We start from the raw sequence: 23,834 nt of genomic DNA on the forward strand, positions 1-23,834 counted from the left end.
GTGGTACTGAGGAATTGAACCCAGGGCCTCATGCATGCTAGGCGAGCGCTCTACCACTGAGCCATTTTCCCAGCCCATAAAGAACTGAAGAGGTGTGTTTTTTTTTTTCTTTTGCCAGTCCTGGGACTTGAACTCAGGGCCTGGGCACTGTCCTTGCTTCCTCTGCACAAGACTAGAACTCTACCACTTGAGCCACTGCACCACTTTTCCCCTCAGCTCTTAACCGCTACCCCCACCCCATACATGGACACACACACACACACACACACACACACACACACACACACACACACACACACACACGATCACAGGACCTTTGAATGTCGTTTTCTTCATCACCAGAGTTAAGTCCCTACAGCTAATCCTAAGTTTTTCTTCTCTTCCTGCTAATTCCTGTTTGTCACTACGCTTTGAAGATTACTGTACGTAATCCAAAGTTTAACAGGTCTAATATCATGCCTTAAAGGGGAAATTTTTGACTTATCTTGGGAAATCCTCTTATTAGATTAGAAAAAAAAATGTGCCTACAACTCCAGTCTCAGAGACTTGCATTCAAAAGAAGAAATAGAGGGGCTGGGAAGGTGGCTCAGTGGTAGAGTGCTTGCTTCGCAGGCATGAGGCCCTGGGTTCGATTCCTCAGCACCATAGAAGCAGAAAAAGCAGGAAGTGGCGCTGTGGCTCAAGTGGTAGAGGGCTCGCCTTGAGCTGAAGAGCTGAGGGACAGTGGCCAGGCCCAGAGTTCAAGCCCCATGACTGACCAAAAAATAAATAAATAAAAGGAAGAAATATATATTATATATAATATATATGTGTATATATGTGTGTGTATGTATGTCTATCACTCAATCACTCACAGGATGACCACTTTAAAGAAAACAATACCATGCCTTCCAGCTCAGTCCCTAATTACTTTTTCTAGCCCAACCTAAGATAGTGGATTACCTCACCTGGGCTCCAGGATGATCAGCCTCGACTGTACAAAAAACGATCCATTTATTCCAGAGTCTCATCGCCTTCTTCAGGAGGAGAACCTACTTTACTGTGCACAGTAAAGTAGGTTACTGATCACAGACACCCCAAGAATGGTAATGGAATGGTAATGATAATGGAATACAACCCCAAGTACCAGCAGAAAGGTCTTATCCAGTCACCATTGTAACCCCACCCCCTATGTCCTATGCACTTGTACCAAAAAATTAAAAAAGGAAAAGAAAAAACTGCAATGATAGGCAAGCAAGATACAGCATGGGGTGAAGTTAGAAACATCGAATGCGTTCAACACCATCAGTGCAATTGCAATACAAGATCCACGTGAAAGAGAAAACAGTCAATCATATCCACCAGAGATTATCTGTACTATTTTTTTTTTTTTTTTTTGTCTATCACAGGGCTTGAACTCTGGGCCTGGGCGCTGTCCCTCAGCTCTCCAGCTCAGCTCAAGGCGAGCGCTCTACCACTTGAGCCACGGCACCACTTCCAGCTTTTTCTGCTTATGTGGCGCTGAGGAATCGAACCCAGGGCTTCATACATGCAAGGCAAGTGCTCTACCACCGAGCCACCTTCCCAGCCCTGTCTGTACTTTTTTTTTTTTAAGGACATTGACTATATGTTAGAATAATTCATTGCAAGCTTAAGCCTTATTTAATTACATCAAAAGAAAAGGTGTTGAGACAGGAAGTGAGGAAAGTGTGATTTTTTTTTTAAAGTTAGATTTGCAAAAGAAACAAATGAGGTAAGGAGAATAGGAAGAGAGAGACAGAGAGAGACAGAGACATAGACAGAGACACAGAGAGACAGAGAGAAGCGGGGAGAGAGAGAGAGAGCTAAAGATGGATAGACCCAGATGAAGAAAAACGGAAGTTCAGACTAATTCTACAACAGGATAGGAACTGAACAGTCACTGTTGATCTCTGACTTGATGGTTTTCCCAGATTGATAACAGGCAAGGTGCAAAGACAATTTCTTTGCTCTTCAGAGATTAGTGATTCCTTCCTCCGATGAGCTCAGACCTCAAAGAGGAAGCAAGACAGAGACTCAACAGTGGAAACTGGTTAAACAGGATATCTCTAGACAGCCCCAAAGAAGCCAATATAAACTCAGCACCAGTGGCTCACATCTGTCATCCTAGCTACTCAGGAGGCTGAGAGCTGAGGATTGTGGTTCAAAGCCAGCCTGGGCAGGAAAGTCTGTGAGACTCTCATGTCCAATGAACCACCAGAAAACCAGAAGTGGCACTGTGGCTCAAGCGGTAAAGTGCTCCCCTTGAGCTGAAGAGCTGAGGGACAGCGCCCAGGCCTAGAGTTCAAGCCCCACGACCGACAAAATTTTTTTTTAAAAAAGGAAGAACATGTAATATTTCTATCTCCTGTACCCTGAAGTTGACACTGGAGTTCCCCGTCCTTCCCAAACACAAGCAAGGACAAAACGGAGGCTAATGTATGTTTTTATATCCCGATTAGTTATTAAAGCAGCCAATTGTTCCCATTTGAATAATTCAACACATTCTGCAAGAAACGGAGAAATAGGTGCAAACTGAGAAACACACAATTACTTCTTTGCGAACACTATTCCTAATTCCTATTCTTGAGAAGATGACAATTAATATTCATAGGTTGTGCTTTAACCAATACATAAATAAATAAATAAAAAGACAAAAGCTTAGGAAGGGGGGGAAATGTAGTCTAAAATCCCTTTTGAGATTTTATAGTAACTCTGTCTCCCTGCATTTTCTCCTGTTATTGGCACCGTGAAACGAGCCAGATTTATCTCCTTTCAGATTACAATTTTTTAAAAAATTTCTTGTGTTGGTTCATTGACTTGTTTATTTCTTCAGCTGTGGGTTGATGGGGGATGGGTAGAAGAGTGAGCGGCTCTGTCACATGGGAGGAGAGAAGTTACATGTTATTTTATTTTTATTTTTTTTTTATTTAGATGCTGAGAAGAGAAGATGTGTCAGGCTTGATGTGTGGGTGGAAAAGAGATTTCTCCTTTGGAGAGGACAAGTTTATTCATTCAGCAATGATATCTGTTAGTAGAGAAAGGAATATCAGTCCATAAACAAGGATGCTCAGACTATTAAGTAATTATTTGGAGGGGGGAAAAATATTCAGGTTACATCATGCCTCACTAATAGGATGAAAATTAATTCCAAATGGATCAAGAGTTAAATTGTGAAATACATAAAATAAGATAAAACTATTTATCTCATCTTAGGTCATATAAAGAAGAAATTACAGTGAGGGGATTTTTTTTTTATATTAAAAAAAATAACCTGATACCGGGTGCCGGTGGCTCACGCCCATCATCCTAGTTACTCAGGGTGGCTGAGACCTGAGGATCTCGGTTCAAAGCCAGCCTGGGCCAGGAAAGTCTGTGAGACTCTTATCTCCAATAGACCGCTCAAAAACCAGAAATGGTGCTGTGGCTCAAGTGGTAGAGCACCAGCCTTAAGCACAAAGAACCTCCGGGACAGCACTCAGGTCCCTGAGTTCAAGCCCCACAATCAACCACAACAGAAAAGAAAAATAAAAGAAATGCACACAAGAGGGGTTTTTTGTTGTTGTTATTTTTGGTTTTGGTGGGTTTTTTTTCTCTTTTGTCACACTATTGTTGTTCTCTGTACCTTTTGTCTTGTAGGTATAAAGTCGGTACTGTGGCTTTGTATGGCACCACATTAAAATGATATTGAATTCAGCCTCACGAGCTCTATCAAGGTTAATATGATCTAGTTTTACATCCACATTTATTTGATCATGGAGATATCTCGACAGGATTCATCTAGATGGCGGTCGCAGGTTCTAGATTTGTGTCCCTTCCAGAAAGCTCACCCAAATTTAAAAAAAGCACAACAAGGGAAAATAAATGCTGGAGAAATTACTCAACAAATAAAGATAGAATCAACAAGTCGGAGATGCCTATAGAGAAAGCAGACCCAGCTCATTTGAAATGAGAACTCATTTGAAACTCGACCAAGAGGACGAGCAAGTAATGAAATGAAAATTAATAACGAACGTCATAAACCAATTCTCTCTGACGAGTCCTAAAAATAGTATCACAAATAGCTTCAGATCTTGGTGAAGCGGATGGCAGAAGCACAGTTTATTCTGTGTCTGTGAACGTCATTTAAAACCAATGTTTCAAAAGGGATGAAAAGATGGAAGTCTGTCCAGCCGGCTGGGCCCAAGGAAGATGTTAGTTATGAGTTCTCTTCATGTTTGGCTCTCACACATCTTGATCTGGGGTCTTAGAGGAGACTCAAACTTACAGCGACTGAGCTCTTAGTAAAAGCCTATTATCAAGAAAAGTCTATATATGATATATGTTATATATCATATATTATATATCATAATAATGATATAATATTTATATCATTAAATATATTAGATACATATCATATATAGATTATAATATATATTATATATCTGTATATAATATATATCATATATTGTATACTATGTATGATATATAATATATGATGTATATTAAATATATTATATACATATATAATATATACATAAATATATATATTAAATATATCATATATATTATATATCACAAGTGATATATATGATATATAATGAATAATATATATATAATGAATTCTATGCTTCCATCAGAAAGAATGGAAGGACTTGGAAAAAAAAAAATCACATTATGTGAAGTAAGCCAGGCCCAAAGAAACATAGGTCCCATGGTTTCCCTTATTTGTCATCATTAGTATACGTCTAGGAAAATCTTAGCAGATGAGCAGAACAGCTCAATAGCAACATGCATATGATCATATAAGATGATGCTAAGCAAAATGAACCGCAGGACACAGACACAAGAGGTTTTCCTTTGTTGTTGCTGTTTTTAATGTACTATGTGATTTTTTTTGTTTCTTTTATATGTTCTTCTCCCTATGGTGCATCCTCTAGTTGTCACTGTGTTTGATTTTGGTACTCTGAGTATTGTAGATATGTTTATCTGAATAGGGGAGGGAACCACAGAATGGTCAGACAAAGGACAAGGGGGAACCAATGGGACAGACAATAGGTTGGAAATGATCTGTGCAAATTGGAGTGTGGGGGGGAGGGAGAACAATGAGGGAGGGGGTAAGAAATTGGACAGAACATGTACTCACTACCTTACTTATGTAACTGTAAGCCCCCCCTCCCCCGACAATGGAATGAAAAGAAAAGGCCTGTTATCTAGAGGTCTGAGTGAGGGAGCATCTTCCTTTAGCCCTTCCTGCTCTCTTCACAGCCAGGTACCCCTGTAATCCTGGCTCCTCAGGAGGCTGAGATCTGAGGACCGAGAAGGGGGTTTAAAGCTAGCCTGGACAGAATACTCCTTGAGACTCCAGTCCCCAACTGAAGCAGCCAAAAGCTGCACATAGAGCTGTGGCTCAAGTGGTAAAGTGCTGGTCTTGAATGGGGGTTGGGGGGGGGACAAAACTCAGGCGAGAGGGCGCTGGTGGGGAATAAATCTCCTTTCTCTAATCTTTTATCCACAGCCCATCTCTTCCCGTGACATCTTGGGACCCCCAAAGTCGGGCTTCTGGCCTAGAGTGCCGGTTGTGAAATTGGGTACCTGTTGAAAGCCACAGGGCACATGGGAGGACTTTCTCCAACCTTGGGGTTAGGCAAGAGAGGAGTCACATCTACCAGGGTGAGACGGGACGTTTTCATGAGACAGTGGTCCCAACCAGCCTGTTCTCCTCCATTCTGTCGATTTTCCTCTCTCTCTCTCTCTCTCTCTCTCTCTCTGTCTCTCTCTCTGTGTGTGTATTTTTTCTCTCTTTCACTTTGGTTTCCCGTTTCCTTCCACTTGTCGTCTGGTATCATTATTAATTCTTTTTAAATTTCAATCTGTTCTATACAGTGAGGCCCCCTCGGCAGCCAAAGGATGACACAGAAGCAGAGGACAGAAATGGAAAAAAAGAACAAATCCTAGCTCAGTTAACCAAAACAAAAAGAAAAAAAAATTAAAAAAAAATTAAAATGATGTTGGCTCAAAGCCAGGCTCGAGGAGGAAAGCATCAGCCAAAATATTTATCAACAGGATTTGAATTCTACAGCGTGATTTAGATGTGTATTTTTTTTTTTTCCTTCTGCTGACTGTGTGTGTGTATGGTTACCGCTAGCTGGTGAACTCTAGATTTCTAATCAAAAGACTGTCAAAGCAGCCAGGCAAATGGGTGTGTTGGTACAGCACTTGCTAATGTGAGATGCTATGGCAGGTCCTTGGTGGCCCCTCCCCCCCAAAAGAAATGCTTTGGTGTGTTCATGAGCTAGAATATTGAACAGAGTAAGGATGATTAAAAAATAAAATGATTACCACTCTGGCCTCCTTGCAGCCCAGTGGGAGTTCCAGAACTGAAAATACAATAAAATAAAATCTGGATTGCTAACAATCCAACTGTGTAAGAAATGTACTTGGGCGTTTTCTGTGGTGGTGGCGGCTGTTTGTTTGTTTGTTTGAATGACCCAAACAAACAACCGTACCATCTCAGGGAGACTTTAGATGGGCCATTTATTTAGATATGTCATCCTTTTTTTGGAGAAAACGTTCCCAGGTGTGGGATAGCCCACATTTCACATTTAATGCTGTCTCCTTGCTCTAGGCACGTTTCTCCTGAGCCCAACCACACCTTCCTTCCCCAAAGGAGGCAAAATGCTCTTAGTTCCCAAAACCCACCCAGTTGGCTGTAACCAAGGCTGGGCCTAGAAGGGTTAGACAGGGACCATTCTGCTAGTGCATTGAAAAAAGACAGCTGTACCATTCAGTCTCGGGCTTTTGTGTATCAATTCATGGTTGAGGAGGGTAGGGTATATCTGATTTAAATCTATTGATCCATGAGGGACTGGTCCATTCCCAGGGAATTGCATCAACTGCTACTTACTCTCCAGGAGGCCCAGGAAGTCCCGCAGAAGTGAAGGATGTATGGAGGATGTGTGTATTCGGGCAGAAGGGAGAGGGAGGTGGACATGGACGCCCATCAACCCCAGCAGATACAGTGGAAAGGGGCTGAGATACAGTGGAAAGGGGCTTGCCCTGGAATCCTAAGTCAGAGGAGCCGGGATGGAGCACAGGTGCTCAGGATACAGGCCCAAGCCTGGTGTACACCTTCATCTTGAGGAATAGGTGGAATCTAAGCCGTGCTTAGGCTGAGAAGTTGGAGTGGCTGTGTACCTTTCTCTACCACCATGGTGATAAATATTGCTCTCCAAGAACCACAGGAGTCACAGGGGATAGAGGACAAAAATAAAGCATTGCCTCAGTATGGCAAAGTTTGCTTCTGTAAGAAGGCGAGGGCTCATCAGCCAAAACTCAGGCAAGCAAGCACAAGGGAGCAGGCCTATTTATATGCCTGAGGGGCAGCAGGCCCCGCCTCTCTGCTCTGATTGGTTGAGCTCAGGTTCACAGTCTGCTCCTGACTGGCTAGTTCGAACAGGGTAAAATGTATTGACCTGAGGTGCTTTTGAAATAAGATTAATAGTCTATGAGTAATCTTAAAGTACACCCAGAGTAGTTATTCTTTTATATAGTCTATTATAGATATTCTATTCTATTATATATAGTATATATAGTATATGTGTTCTGTTATAGATTATATATATTCTATTATATATATATAAGTAGAAGAGTTATTGTATTATATATTCTATTCTATTATAAATAGCATATGTTGTATATATATTCTATTATATGTTATATATATTCTATTATATATAAGTAGATGAGTTATTCTATTATAGATATTCTAGTATAGATATTCTATCCTATTATATATAGCATATATCATATATATACTGTTATACATTCTATTATTGATATTCTATTCTATTATATATAGCATATATCATTATATATTCTGTTATACATATTCTATTATATATAAGTCTATTATATATAGTCTATTATATATCATATATATTCTGTTATACTTATTCTAGTATATAACTGCTATTTCCTGAACAGTCTGGGGCCTGTTGTAATTCCATCTAGTAAAGGAAAACCAGTTTAAGACCAAAAAACATTACATTTAAAAAAAAAAAGCCTTTCTTCTCCCAAGGTTGTCCCTCTTTTCCCTTCACAGAGCCAAGCCACCAGGCCAAAGCAGGAACTTGTAAGCAATACCTTTGGTTAGAAAAGACCGTTTTTCTCACACCCAATGACAACCAAGATGGTAGAATGACAGCTCCTTGTGGGGGGTAAGAAGGATAGAAAAGCACAAGTCGGTTTTGAAGCAGGTGACTACAGCTTGCAGGATAGAAGTGGGTGAAACTTGTACTTGGAATGGAGAGAGAGAGAGGCAGAGACAGAGACAGAGACAGAGAGCGGAAGCTGGCAGGAGATCTTGCAGTTCCACCAGGGTCCAGCAGGGTGCCTGTCCAGTGCTGTTAGGTCCACCCCAGAGGTGGTCAGCCACATCCCACATGTGCGTGAGAACTGCGAACAGTTTGATCAAGCATCTTCCCCTCAGGAAGATGCTTTGCTTAAGAAGTTGGAAATGGCCGGGGGCCCATGGCTCACACCTGTCTTCCTAGCTACTCAGGAGGCTGAGATCTGAGGATCATGGTTCATAGCCAGCTCCCCTCCCCGGAGGGGTGGGGCAGGAAGAAACGTTCCCATGAGACTCTTGTCTCCAATGAACCACTCAGAAACCAGAAGTGGCGCTGTGGCTCAAAGTGGTAGAGTGCTTGTCTTGAGCAAAAGAGCCCAAGCCCTCAGTTCACACCGACAGTAACAACAAAAGTAAAGGAAGGAAGGAAGGAAGGGAGGGAGGGAGGGAGGGAGGAAGGGAGGAGGGAGGGAAAGGAAAGATAGAGAGAAAGAAAAAAGAAAGAAAGAGGGCTGGGAAGATGGCTCAGTGGTAGAGCGCTTGCCTTGCATGCCTGAGGCCCTGGGTTCGATTCCTCAGAACCACATAAGCAAAAAGAAAAAAGCCGGAAGTGGTGCTGTGGCTCAAGTGGTAGAGTGCTAGCCTTGAGCTAAAAAGGTGAGGGACAGCACCCAGGCCCAGAGTTCAGGCCCCATGACTGGACCACCCCCCAAAAAAAAAAGAAAGAAAGAAAGAGAGAGGGAGGGAGGGAGGGAGAGAAAGAAAGAGAGAGGGAGAGAGGAAGGGAAAAAGGGAGGGAGAGGGGAAGGGAGAGAGGGAGGGAGGGAGGGATGGAAGGAAGGAGGGAGAGAGGGAGTGGAGGAAGGAGGAAAGGAAAGAAAGAAACAAAGAAGGAAGTAAATAGAAAAACAGAAAGAAGTACAGAAGGAAATAAAGAAGAAAAGAAAGAAGGAAAGAAAGAAAGAAAGAAACAAATGAAAAAAGGAAGGAAATGAAACAAAGAAAGAAGGAAATAAACAAAGAAAGAGAAAGAAACAAAGGAAGAAAGGAGAAAAGGAAGAAAAGAAAGAAGAAGAGAGAAAAAGAGAAAGAGAAAGGAAGGAAGGAGGGAGAGAAGAAAGAAAGAAGGGAAGGGAGGAAGAGAGGAAAGGAAGAAAGGAGGGAGGGAGGGAGGGAGGGAAAGAAAATGCTAAATAACCATAAGTAAGATTCAGAGAAAACACACGTTATCCACATCACCTCCTCTCCCTAGCCCTGTGCCTGATTATTGCTCCACGAGTTTTCTGGAAGTCAGTGGTAAGAGAGGAAATAGGGCTGGTAGAAACCCAGAAGACACTGCAAATTATTTACGCAAAAGAAAGAAAAACTCAAAAACAACGGAGTGAGGCAGGGCTTGCTCTGTGAAGTATGCATATTTCTGTTTGTTTGTTTCTGAGTCAAATCCATTGCACTCCCCCATCAATTCCGGGAGTTCACATCTCTTATTCACACACTGCAGGGAGACACTGGTCCCATACAGAAGGGCAAAGCCCTGGGGAGCAGACGGGAAGACACTGATTGAGTGAGTATTTATTAACCAATTCGGCACTCTTTTGGGGGTACATTTTTGAAAAAGATGAAGTCGCCTCCAGGCATCGGTGGCTCACGCCTGTCATCCTAGCTGAGATCTGAGGATCATGGTTCAAAGCCAGCCGGGGGCAGGAAAGTCCATGACACTCTGATCTCCAATAAACCACTCAGAAAACTGGAAGTGACGCTGTGGCTCAAGTGGTAGAGCACTCGCCTTGAGCTGAAGAGCTGAGGGACGGCGTCCAGGCCCAGAGTTCAAGCCCCACAACTGACCAAAAAAAAAAAAAGATGAAGTCATGGATGTTGACAATGGCCCTGACTTTTTTGCTACTCAACAGGTTGTTTGGGACAGGAAACTCATCATTTCTACATAGTTCCACCATAGTGTGTGTTACTGTGTGTGTGTTTTACTCTGTGTGTGTGTGTGCAGGTGTGTTCTTTGTTTTCCTTTTTGTTGGTTGTGTTCCCTCCCATTCCCTCCCGTTCTCCCCCCGCCCTCCCCAAGTAGGTAGAGTCCATTTTCCACATGGTATCCAGTGAGGCCACAGCTGCCTTTGTTTACCCTTGGTGCCTCCATTTCTGGACCTCCTCTGACCACCAAACAAGACAAAAGGAAAGGACCAAGAAACTTCCACACGATGTCACTTTGAGCTGCTCGTCCCCACCTCCCTGTCTCCCCTCCAGCAAAGAAGCCAACTCCCTTTCTTTTCAATACATTCAAGTCCTAACGGCTATCACCAGGTTAGGTACTACCAAGCCATGTTTTCAATAATTCATCGTGCTGCAATTCCGGGCATCTATGATTAAACCTAACTGAATGCACTGTTGCAAATCTGATTATTTTCTGACTTGAGGCAGAGCTAGGGAACGCATGGGGAGGGAGTTGGGGGTGGGGGGAGGGAATCAGCCGTTAATTTCAGGACTGCCCTGGAACTGGGAATGACGGTGTGGAAACAGCACAGGGTTCTGTCTGGCCTACATAGTGTGTGCTTGTCCAAAAATGGGTAAAATGGACATCCAGACCTGGGACCGGGACCTAGACATTTCGCGTCCACTTTAGAGAATCCGTTCTTCAACAAATCAAATAAACTGCCATTATTTCAAGAGAACACACACACACACACACACACACTCAAAGACTCAAATGGTGGAGGTAAACAAATGCTAATTGCTGCAGGGAAGCTATTGGACAGATTGAGAGAAAGAAATATGATGATCAGGGCCTTAAAAATATGATTTTCGGGCTGGGAAGGTGGCTCAATGGTAGAGTGCTTACCTCACATGCATGAGGCCCTAGGTTCGATTCCTCAGCACCACATAAGCAGAAAAAGCCGGAAGTGGCGCTGTGGCTCAAGGGGTAGAGCACTAGCCTTGAGCTGAAGAGCTGAGGGACAGTGCCCAGGCCCAGAGTTCAGGCCCCACGCGCCCCCCCCCACCCCCCGCCCCTGCAATATATGATTTTCCTTCATCATTGAAGACCTTTTGGAATAAAGGAGAAAATTAAAACCTCCTGTTTGAGCATAATCCAGATAGATACAGACATCAACATATATATCTGTGTGTGTGTGATTTTTTGGAGTAAGTTTGTACATCATATAACATATTTTTTAAAAAATAATTTTAACAGAGCCAGGTGCCGGTGGCTCACGCCTGTCATCCTAGCTACTCAGGAGGCTGAGATCTGAGGATTGAGGTTCAAAGCCAACCCCAGGCAGGAAAGTCCGTGAGACTCTTATCTCCAATGAAAAACCAAAAAACTAGAAGTGGTGCTGTGGCTCAAGTGGCAGAGTGCTCGCCTTGAGCTGAAGAGCTGAGGGACAGCGCTCAAGCCCAGAGTTCAAGACCCATGACCAACAAAAAATAATATTTTTAAGAGAAAAGGATCTTACCTCCTGAAGTTAAGTATCTCTTGAAACAGTATCATTTCATGATCTGTCATGGAAAATTGTTTGCAGGTCACACTGTTACTGGCTGAACACTATGGAACTGAATGAGCATAATTTATATAATCACTTCGTTATTGTCATACACTTAGATTGTTTTCATATTTTTGCTATTATAAATAAATGGTGGGGGGCAGCTATCTCCCCTAAATACAAGGTTTGCATATTCATTAGCTCCTGTTGAGAATATCTCCCTCCTCTCTCACTTTCAACAAGACTGGATATTACGATCTATAAAAGCCTAAGCAATTATGATCATTGAAAATTTGTGTCTTTTAAAAAAATCCACCCTCATTTGATTATTAATAAGTAGAACGCTTCTATGTAATTATTAGTCATTTGAGACTCTGCTTTAGGAATTAGCTGTGTAATTATTCATAGCGTGTACCCATGTATCTATTGGGGTACCATCCTATTTGAAGCAATCTTGGTTTATCAGCCAGGCAGCAGGATTATAAGAGAAAGAAGGAGGAGGAGAAGGAAGAAGGAAGAAAGGAGGGAAGAAGGGAAAGAGAAAGAAAGGAATGAGAGGATGAAGGAAAGAAAGGAGGGAAGGAAGGGAGGAAAGGAAGGGAGGAAGGAAGGAAGGGAGGGAGGGAGGGAGGGAGTAAGGAAGGGAGGGAGGGAGGAAGGAAGGAAGGGAGGGAGGGAGGGAGGAAGGAAGGGAGGGAGGGAGGAAGGAAGGGAGGGAGAGAGGAAGGAAGGGAGGGAGGGAGGGAGGAAGGAAAAGACTATGTTAAAAGAATGTAGTTCACAGAATCTTTAAGAAAGCTAGGAAATCAATCTTGGGGTTGAAGGTCTCCTTCAACCCAGATCACCTCAGCCTCCAATCACCTCTTCCTTCTGAGGAAGACTGAGGTGTGTCACCGTACCCCCTACCCTTTCTATCTTTTCCTAAGCTGTCTTCCCACCGCTCCTACTTTTCTCTAAGCGGATCTGGGAGCGGTGGACGTTCACAGGGAAGGGGTGTCCTGTGCTCTTTCTTCGTGGATCTTGTATGACTCAAGGCTGAGGAGAGGCAGAAAGGGGTGGGGGTGGGGGAGTGTCTGGTCTCAGTGTATCCAGGATCACTGGCGGGACCCTCGGTCCCCAGCTCCTCACCTTGCAAACCACTTCCAACTCTACATTTTTGTCAGAAAGCATGTCTCTCTGAGCACACTCAGGGTCGCCTCTAAACTAAGGGATAGCCGGGCGCCGATGGCTCACGCCTGTCATCCTAGCTACTCCTGAGGCTGAGCTATGAGGATCTCGGTTCAAAGCCAGCCTGGGCAGGAAACTCCGTGAGATTCTGATCTCCAACCAACCACCAGAAAACCTGAAGTGGCGTGTGGCTCAAGGGGTAGAGAGCCCCGCCTTGAGCCGAAGAGCTGAGGGACAGCGCCCAGGCCCTGAATTCAAGCCCCACAACCGACCAAACCAAACCAAACAAACAAGGTATAGAGGGTAGGATTCTGATCATGGCTAAAGAGGGTTCAGTCCTCACCAATCAAGCTTTTACTATTTCAGAAAGCCTTTGAGCATCTGGTACATCCAGAGCTGCTCCTTACCTCTCTGCTGTTTGCTTTGTGGCTTTCATAATCCCAAGTTTTCCTGAAGGCAAAAGGTTTCTTTTGGTTGACTACTGAGGTCACAAGCAAATGAAAAGATGGGGAGGAAGGGAGGGAAAGGAAATATATTCATATATATTCCAAACTATCCTCCTCTTTAGCTGTCTTCTCTTCTTGATTCCGCCCCTATTCTCCCTCCCCTCCCACTTACTTGGCATTTAAGAGAACGTTTTTGTTTGTTTTGTGTTGTGTCTGAGTCCTGGGGCTTGAACTCAGGATCCGGATGCTGTCTGCCTTTTTCACACAAGGCTGGTGCTCTACCACCACTTGTGGCTTTTTTGCCCATTAACTGGAGATTCAGAGCCTCATGGAGCTTCCTGCCCAGGCTAGATGTGAAGTGTGACCCTCAAATCTCAGCTTTCTGAGTAGCTAGGATGATAGGCGTGAGCCACCGGTGCCCGGCTTGTGAGCATGAGTTTTGAAGCTGGGTTCCTTCAAGCCCACATCCTCTGAACAAAAATGACAAACACAAAGGCAAGAGCTTATAGTTAAATTGTTTTAAAAAAAAAAAATAAAGGGAAAAAAAATCATCAAGACAATGAATTGGAGCTTGCCAAGAATGCTTCTAAATTTGTGTCGCTATGAAGTTAAATGCAGACACTGGAAATGTTGCTTCTTGGCTATACTTTTTTTTTTAAGGCAATTAGTAATTAAAAGTACATAAATTCTTTTTTTTTTAAAAGCTCTAAAGATCTGTGCCAAACTCCTTCTTGGCTTTCTGAACGCAGTAGGACTTGTGAAATGTAAGACTTTTTTATTTTTCTCAACATTCTAAATTGCCCGAACGCAAACCGGGCCAAGAGCATCAATTACTTCTAAAATAAGATGCAGGTGTTGGGCAGAGGGTACACGCAGTCTGTTGCTCGTTTTAAATTATTCTCTACTTCATGCACTTGTAGGGGAAGTGGGGGGGGAGGGACCGACGGGGGGGGTGGGGGTGGGGGGGGAGGAACCTCTTCCCCCACCTCAGCCTTGTGGGTAGCACGAAAAGCAGTTAATTCCGCAAAGAAAGGAAGAGCCAGGCACTCTAGCTCACACCTGTAATCCTGGCTCCTCAGCAGGCTGAAGCCTAGAGGGTAGAAGAAGCTCAAAGCCAGCCTGGGCAGGAAAGCCCATGAGACTCTTATCTCCAATAAACCACTCGGAAAACCGGAAGTGATGCTGTGGCTCAAGTGGTAGAGCGCTCACCTTCAGCTGAGGAGCTGAGGGACAGGCCCCAGGCCCTGAGTTCAAGCCCCACAACTGACCAAAAGAACAAAAAGAATGATATTCTCCTCTAATTGGTAGATAAATGGCACCTTATATAACGCTCGAAATAGCCAGGGGCTCTTGAGTGAAGTCGGCCTAGGACCTTCCTCCAATTCTACATATTTTATAGTAAGGGAGTATTTTTAGACCGAGGGTATCAATGAAAGATGCTGCGGGGGTGTGAACAATGCGTTGAAGGTGTCCTATGTATTGTGGCCTTTCTCTTCACCCAGCAAGAGTCGTAAGGACAGGGGTGATTATGGCTGTGTCTTGGGAGAAGAACACAAAAGGGAAGAAGGTGATTCCAACATCCGCAGGCCAGGGGCCTGCTCCCAGGAAACCATCCCGTGTGCTTTTTACTCGTGTTCAAGGAGAGACCAGTGGCAGATGGAGAGGCCAGTTTGACTGCAGGGAACAGAATGAGACAGGATATGTATGGAATTTCTCTCCGGGAGCCAGTAGTGTGAAGGTAATTGAAGATCACTAGTAAACAACTAATCAGATACAACCCTTTCTGTACCACGAGGGGCCTAAGGGAGTCCTTAACTGGAAGGAAGGAAGGAAAGAAGGAAGGAAGGAAGGAAGGAAGGAAGAGGGAGGGAGAGAGGGAGGAAAGGAAGGAAGGAAGGAGGAAAGGAGGGAAGGAAGGAAGGAAAGGAAAAGAAAGGAAAGGAGGGAGGGAGGAGAGGAAGGAGGAAGGAAGGAGGGAGGGAAGGAAGGAAGGAAAGAAAAAAGGAAAGGGAAAGAGGAAGGGAGTAGAGAAGGAAGGAGAGAAGGAAGGAGAGGAGGGAGGGAGAAAGGAAGGAAGGAAGGAATGAGGGAGGGGAGGGAGGGAAGAAAGGAGGGAGAGAGGGAGGGAGGAAAGGAAGGAAGGAGGGAGGGAGGGAAGGAAGGAAGGAAGGAAAGGAAGGGAGGGAGGGAAGGGAGAAGGAAGGAGGGAAAAGGAGGAAGGAAGGAGGGAGGGAGGAAAGGTAGGAAGGAAGAAAGGAAAGAAGGGAAGGAAGGAAAGAAAGAAGGAAGGAAGGGAGGGAAGGGAAGGAGGAAGGAAGGAAGGAAGAAGGGAAGGAAGGAAGGAGAGAGGGGAGGAGGACAAAGTTTGTTCGGAGAGCCCTGTTACACGACAACCCACCCACAATGAAGAGAACATGGTTCCCCAGAAGAAAAAAACCACATGTGTAACTTAGCAAGGTCCTCTCTGAGCACCATCTTTGGTCCCACAGGAACCTCCTGCCCTCGCCCCCCATGGGCAAAATACCACCACCTGCTAATTACCTGTTAACACATCCAATCACCATCAAATATTCACCAAGCATCTGCCACAACATGCCACGCATTTCCTTATGATGGTGGAGCTAAGACCCAACCAACAAGGAGGAGCTGGAGAGAGGGCCAGGGGCAGGAGAAGACAGAAGTCAAGGAGAAGAGAGTGGGAAAAAGGCCAAGGGAATGCATGGTCTCCTCCTCCTCCTCCTCCTCCTCCTCCTCCTCTCATCATCATCAACAATTCCACTAAAGGTTGATCTGTGCAGGTAGCTGGCAGAAGATGGCGGAGTCTAATGAAGCATGGGTACCACACCACCCATCAGAAGGATACAGCGAGGGCCACGTCACATTCTTCTGGGGGTGGTGTCACCCCAGGCTAAAATAAGAAGTTGACTGAGCCATGCTCTTTTCCTTCCTTCCTTCCTTCCTTCCTTCCTTCCTTCCTTCCTTCCTTCCTTCCTTCCTTCCTTCCTTCCTCCCTTCCTCCCTCTCTTCCTTCCTTCCTTCCTTCCTTTCTTTCCTTCCCTCCCTCCCTTCTTCCTTCCTTCCTTGCTTTCTTCCTTCTTCCTTCTTCCTTCCTTCCTTCTTCCTTCCTTCCTTCCTTCTTTCCTCCCTTTCTCTCTCTCTCTCTCTCTCTCTCTTTTTGCCAGTCCTGGGGGCTTGAACTCAGGGCCTGGGCGCTGTCCCTGAGCTTCTTTTGCTCAAGGCTAGTGCTCTACCCCTCGAGCCACAGCACCACTTCCGGTTTACTGGAGATAAGAGTCTCATGGGTAATTTTCTGCCCAGGTTGGCTTTCAAACCCTGATCCTCAGATCTCAGCCTCCTGAGTAGCTAGGATGACAGGCGTGAACCACCAGCACCCGGCTTATCCACACTTTTTTTTTTTTTTTTTTGGGTCCAGTCACGGGGCCTGAATTCTGGGCCTGGGCGCTGTCCCTCAGCTCTTTAGCTCAAGGCTAGTGCTCTACCACTTGAGCCACAGTGCCACTTCCGGCTTTTTCTGCTTATGTGGTGCTGAGGAATTGAACTCAGGGCCTCAGGCATGCAAGGCAAGCGCTCTACCACTGAGCCACCTTCCCAGCCCTATCCACACTTTTAAAGAAGGTCTGGGTTCATGTGTATCTCTCTCTTGGTCCCTTGAGGACCATAGCTGGTTGTCCCCACACAGAATGGTAAGGGGTGTGCAGGGTATGAGGTTGGTATTAAATCACTGCTTGCTGAAGGTCATTGGCCAGCAAATGTGTTGGAAGTGAGATCTTTGAAAACGATGACTTCCTCTGAGATGCCACTCATTGGAACCTTGCTTAAGAAATGAGATGTGAAGCCGGGCACCGCCTGTCATCCTAGCTACTCAGGAGGATGAGATCTGAGGATTGTGGCTCGAAGCCAGCCCAGGCAGGAAAATCCATGAGACTCTTATCTCCAAAAACATCAGAAAACCGGAAGTGGCGCTGTGGCTCAAGTGGTAGAGCGCTCGCCTTGAGCTGAAGAGCTGAGGGACAGCGCCCAGGCCCAGAGTTCAAGCCCCAGGACCAACAGAAAAAAGAAAAGAGTTAGCAATCACTATCTTCTGTGGCAGGAAGTCTGTGGTGTCACGGCCAAATCTATCCCACAGGGAGCAAAATGGTGTTTTCAAGCATCCTTGAGTCATTGCCATCACTTCTACCAGTTCCTTTCTCCAACCACACACACACACACACACACACACACACACACACACACACACACACACACACACACACACACACACACACACACACACACACACACACACACACACACCACACTGGTCCATGCAGCTATCACAATATTTCCCTCCCCACCCAGCATACACAAGAGTACTTTTTTGGTTTTTCCCCCAGTCTCGAGTTCTTCTAGTGTTGCATAATGTGACAGGGTTATTAAATCCATTTCTCTTCCTCTCTTTATAAATAACCCACAGCATCAAAGCCTAGAAAGCCTTCAGATTGAAAGAGATGACAGTCTAGAAGGCGTTTTGGATTCATTTACACACACACACACACACCAACTCTCACATAAACTCACACACTTGTTTATTAGAGTATGTGTGGGCTGGGTTGTGTACATGAGAGTGTTATTATGATGCCAGTGGTGTTATATGGCTCTATTCATGGATACAGTGCTGGTTGGGGGGGGGGCTAAAACGTGATGAGCATGTTGGAGTATGTTTCAGTCCTTCCCTCCGTGAGGAAGAAATGCGTTCCACAGCCAGGGGTGGCAAAAGAATTGGGGTGTCTGTGTGTTACTGCTCAAAATCTTATAAATACTCATCAGAGCATTGCCTCTCTGGCCCCTTAGGTAGGAATACATGGGTATGATCATCTCAGAGAAGCACCTGGGCTTTGGGACTACATATTCATTTGGTTTTCTTGCTCACAGTTGGGTGCTCGACCATTTGAGCCATGCCTGGATTTTTGCTGGTTGGAGATGGGAGTCTCTATAGCCTTTTCTGCCCAGGCTAACTTTGAACTGTGGTCCTTTGGGTCTCTATGCTGAGTTGCTAGGATTACAGATGTGATTCACCAGCACCTAGCTCAAACAACTTCTTCTTAAACAACTTCTTCCTCTTCCTCCTCCTCCTCCTCCTCCTCCTCCTCTTCTCCTTCTTCTCCTTCTCCTTCTCCTTCTCATCAATTATTTTGTGGTACTGGAGTTTGGACTCAGGGCTTTGTTAAGCTGGTGCTCTACTACTTGAACTATGATTCCAGTCCTCACTTAAGTCATTTTTAAAATTAAAAAAAAAAAATAAAAGTAAGCCAGGTGCCAGTGGCTCACGCCTGTCATCCTAGCTACTCAGGAGGCTGAGATCTGAGGATCGAGGTTCAAAGCCAGCCTAGACAGGAAAGTCCATGAGACTCTTATCTCCAATAAACCACCAGAAAACCAGAAGTGGCGCTGTGGCTCAAGTGGTAGGGAGCTCGCCTTGGGCTGAAGAGCTGAGGGACAGCGCCTAGGCCATGAGTTCAAGTCCCAGGACCGACACCTCTCTCTCTCTCTCTCTCTCTCTCTCTCTCTCTCTCACACACACACACACACACACAGGCTGACACCAATCCAAGGAGGAGGGGTAGTGAGGAGACATCCAATCTTCTTCCTCCTTCAATACACAATCATAAACTGTAATCTTCCTGCTAGCACTCAACCTGCATGCTCAAGAAGAAAACACCAAGGATTAAGATGTTCAGGCATGAGAGGAAAAGTCTCAAAATGTGGAAAACAGCTACCCAGGATGGGGAACCTGAATCAAGATAAAGTATTTCATTAGCCTATACCTTGACCCCAAGAAAGCCTAGGACTTCCAGAAGGGAAGAATGTTCTTGTCATTTTTGTCAGCTGAATGAGTGAAAACTGATGTGAACACCAAAGCAATAAAATAAAATAAAATGGGAAGGGAGTTTATCAGCATGGTCTCTCTCTCTCTCTCTCTAATGCTGAATTGAGAGATTAGAACTTGATAGAGATTCCCCAGGTTGATGCCAGTGGTCAGTCAGAGATTTGGTAGGAACAGAAGAGCAGATCAAGACTCACTTGGGTTGGAGGCCTGGAGCCAGTGGCTCACGCCTGTCATCCTAGATACTCAGGAGGCTGAGATCTGAGGATCATGGTTCAAAGCCAGCCAAGGCCAGGAAAATCCATGAGACTCTGATCTCCAATGAACCACCAGAAAACCAGAAGTGGCACCGTGGCTCAAGGAGTAGAGCACTCGCCTTGAGCTGAAGAGCTGAGGGACAGCGCCCAGGCCCAGAGTTCAGACCCTATGACCGGCAAAAAATTTTATAAAAAGTGTTTGGGAGAATACCTGATACTGTATTAATACTTGATATGTTTAACTAGCAAATCACTGTTAATATTATTAGCAAATGGTATTAATATTAGTAAAGTAGAACCTGATATTACATAAATACTCTCCACATATTTAATTAATAAATCACTATCAATATTACTGGCAAATAATGATATGCATAGAATTGTACTTGGTACTGTAGAAATACTCTCGACATATTTAATTGATAAATCACTACTAATGTCCTCAGCAAATAATCAGTGATATTATTTGGACTATATAATTATTAATAGATCGACATTCTCATTATTTTCAAAAGATACAACAGATTAACTGGGACAAAGGAAAGATGGTTAAGGAGCCAGTAACCAATTATGTTATGAGTTACACAGAAAAGACTTAAAAAAAAAATCTCAGCCAGGCGCCAGTGGTGCATGTCTATAATCCTAGCTACTCAGGAGGCTGAGATCTGAGGATCACAGTTCTTAGCCAGCCCAGGCAAGAAAGGCCGGGGTGGGGTGGAAGGGGGAAAGGCCAGAAAGGCCAAGAAAAAGCCAGAAGTAGTGCTGTGGCTCAAGTGGCAAAGCACTAGCCTTGAGTCAAAAGAAGCTCAGGAACTCAGGGACAGCGCCCAGGCCCCAAGTTCAAGCCCCAGGACCAGCCAAAAATTTGAAGGTGATTACATCTATTCAGAGGCAGAGTGGTAGATGCTCTGATAGTTCTTTTTGCCTGGTCCTGAGGCTTGAACTCAGGGTCTGGGTACTGTCCCTGCATGTCTTTGTGCTCAAGGCTCCACAGCACCACTTCCAGCTTTTCCTGAGTAGTTTATTGGAGATAAGAGTCTCCTGGATTTTCCCGCCCTGGCTGGCTTTGAACCACAATCCTCAGTTCTCAGCCTCCTGAGTAGCTGGGATGACAGGCCTGAGCCACCAGTGTGCCTAGATTTGATTGGTTCCATCTTTTTCATAACCATCTTGGGGTCCGGTCAGGCCCCACAACCAACTAAAACAAACAAACAAACAAACAAAAGATGAAGTGAGCAGTTTCACATGAAGCACTCAAAATAAACCTCCTCCAGTACCCTCCAGCCAATATTGTTTTCAACGGAAATTCTATGAATCCTTAATGGAAGCCGAGCTGGAATCCAGTCTTTTCTATGAGACTGGATGTTTTTATTTTTACCATATTTATTTTTTATTTATTTTATATCATCCTTGGGACATCATCTTTCTTAACCCCCAGTCAGCCTGCTGTTCTCATTGACATAATAACTCTTGCCCAGTCTGCACAGAGAGTAGTACATGATGAGAAATGTCTTGGTCACTAGGCGAAAACGCTCTGTGAGTTTTTAAGCTGGTGAACGAAACGGGGCAGGGTGAAAAATATCCACAGTATCCCAAAGTCATGACAGAAAGAGACATCACCCATGGTTGGTCAATTGCATTGGTTTCTGGAATGCCCGATCTTACCCCAAGAAACCACCTCAAGGTAGAAAATAACACACACACACACACACACACACAATGTTGGGACAATCACCCAACCATGTGCATGCCTTCGTCTGTCTCTTTGGACTTGCTTACCTACCTCAAACCACTGTCCGTGGGACTGCATCTTGAGGATCACGCAGGGGTCCGGTTTGGAAAGAGCATCCCTGTCGGAAATGCCTTTGCACGCCACACGCAGCTCAACTTTGGTCAGGCAGGGACTGTTAAATATTCCCAGTGTGTTGGCAGCTGACTCATAGATGTTGCTCATCTTCTTCATTCTGTTTTAGGCCAGGAAGAAAGGAAGGAAGGAAGGAAGGAAGGAAGAAGAAGAAGAAGAAGAAGAAGAAGAAGAAGAAGAAGAAGAAGAAGAAGAAGAAGAAGAAGAAGAAGAAGAAGAAGAAGAAGAAGAAGAAGAAGAAGAAGAAGAAGAAGAAGAAGAAAGGAGGAGGAGGAGGAGGAGGAGGAGGAGGAGGAGAGAGAGAGAGAGAGAGAGAGAGAGAGAGAGGGATGCCAATCACTGCCATATTTAATCAAAGAAGAAAGCTGCTCAATTGCCATTTAGGAAAATGGCTTCACACCCAGTTTCAAATATTGAAGTTATTTATTATCTGAGTGAAATAGTTCCAGCGAAAGACACACACACACACAAGACATAAACAAATCAAACAAAAAAAAAAAAGAGGAGGAAAAAAAAGATAGCGGGTACATTTAGCTAAGAACACTATTTTCCTGTGTGAGCTGCATACTAAAAACATTTTTTTGTCTGTGATCTAAAATTAATGAGTGCCATAGACAGCAACTGTCATCAGTGCTATGGTGAGTACGGGGTTGCTGAGAATTTTTACCCATTTGTTGGCTAATCAACTTAATTGGATCTCTGAAAATACGCTGAAAAATCCAATTCTCCTCCTAAGTGATGGAACATGATGATGAACCATCAGGTAGGATCGTGTGTGTGTGTGTGTGTGTGTGTGTGTGTGTGTGTGTGATCCTACCTGAAAAAAAAAAAGTCCAATTTCTCACCCTTAAACCCTGGTCTATCTTCCCATGATGCTTTCAGCCAAGCCAGTTCCAAGCATCTGATTTTCTGCCCCACATTATCAAGAAAACAAACTGTAACACATGCTAGAGAGGATGCAGCCAAAAGGAAACCCCAATACACTGTTGGTGGAAATGTAAATTTGTTCAACCACTCTGGAAAGCCGTGTGGAGGTTCCTCAAAAAAAAAAAAAATTAAACATAGAATTCTGCAATTCTGTTCCTGGGAATTTACCTAAAAGATTAGAAACCAGGATACAGTAAAGCCACCAGCACAACCATGTTTCTTGCAGCACTATTCACCATAGCCAAGGTGTGGGAGCAGCTCAGATGCCCCTCAGTGGGTGAATGGATCAAGAAAATGTGGTGTTCTATACACAGTGAAATTTTACTCACTTGTTAGAAAGAATGATCTTGCACTATTTGTAAAAATAAAATAAAATAAATGGAAAGACCTGGAGAAAAATCATGTGAAGTGAAGTAATTCAGGCCCAGAGTGACAAAGTATTTGTGTTCTTTTTTTAAATGTGGAGACTAGCTTTAGCTTATAAACATATAAGAAGTAAACACATTGGTTGGTTGGTAGGCAAGGGTAGACAAAATATCTTAATTGAAAGAGAACTCAAATAGTTTCATTCCTTAGAAAGTACAAGTCCAACAAAATAAAACACCAGGAAGTGGGTGTCAGAAAGGGGTGTGGCAGGGTTAAGGGGAAAGAGGTAGATGGAAGAGGAGGAGGAGGAGGAGGAGGAGGAGGAGGATACAGACAATGTACATCCTGCAAAATTAGGAAGAGTGAGGGGAGAGGGAGGGGCTGAGAATGCTGAAAAGGATGACACCGATCAAGAGATAATTGGGTTTGTAAACCACTTTGTTAAACAGCAACCCCTTTGGACAACTACTTAAAGATAATTTAGCAAGTGAAAATTTAAAAAGAGCCCAAGTCTATTCGTACCTCTCTTCCCCCTCCTCTTTTCTCTTTCCCAGACTTCTGTTTTCCCTTCCCCCTTCCTCTCTCCTTTCTCTACCCTCCTCTCTCTTGCTCCCTCTTTTCTTCCCCCTTTCCCTCTCTCCCCCCCTGCCCCCGCTTCTGTCTCTGTGTCTCACACACACACACACACACACACACACACACACACACTCATCGGTAATGTGTTCCTAGGACAGTCATGCTCATTCTTTAATATCACCTGAGTTGCTATATTACTGCAATGGCTGAACTTCAGGAGTTGAAACAGAGGTGACAGAAATCACAGGACCCCCAAACCCTAACATCTTTTCCATGTAAGCCAGAAAAAAAATATATTTGACACCCTTCACTCTCTAAAATTTGTGGTGAGCCAGGGGCCGGTGGCTCCCGCCTGTCATCCTAACTACTCAGGAAGCTGAGATCTGAGCATGGCACTTCAAAGCCAGCCCAGGCAGGAAAATCCGTGAGACTCTGATCTCCAATAAACCACTCGAAAACCAGAAGTGGTGCTGTGGCTCAAGGGGTAGAGCACTCGCCTTGAGCTGAAGAGCTGAGGAACAGTGCTCAGGCCCAGA

At 44.4% G+C, this 23,834-nt stretch overlaps 1 protein-coding gene across 1 annotated transcript in view; it reads right to left on the bottom strand.

The window, feature by feature from the left end:
• Positions 1-21,528, bottom strand: part of Cpne4 (copine 4) — a 131,990-nt gene extending 110,462 nt beyond the window's left edge. Inside the window, exon 1 of the mRNA XM_042666020.1 lies at positions 21,349-21,528. Within this exon, the coding sequence (XP_042521954.1) occupies positions 21,349-21,528 (180 nt within the window). The remainder of the gene's footprint in view (positions 1-21,348) is intronic.
• Between the last annotated feature and the right edge of the window lie 2,306 nt (positions 21,529-23,834).

Source organism: Dipodomys spectabilis, unplaced genomic scaffold (assembly GCF_019054845.1).
Source record: "Dipodomys spectabilis isolate Male_0828 unplaced genomic scaffold, ASM1905484v1 ptg000360l, whole genome shotgun sequence".
Classification (NCBI taxonomy): Eukaryota; Metazoa; Chordata; class Mammalia; order Rodentia; family Heteromyidae; genus Dipodomys; species Dipodomys spectabilis.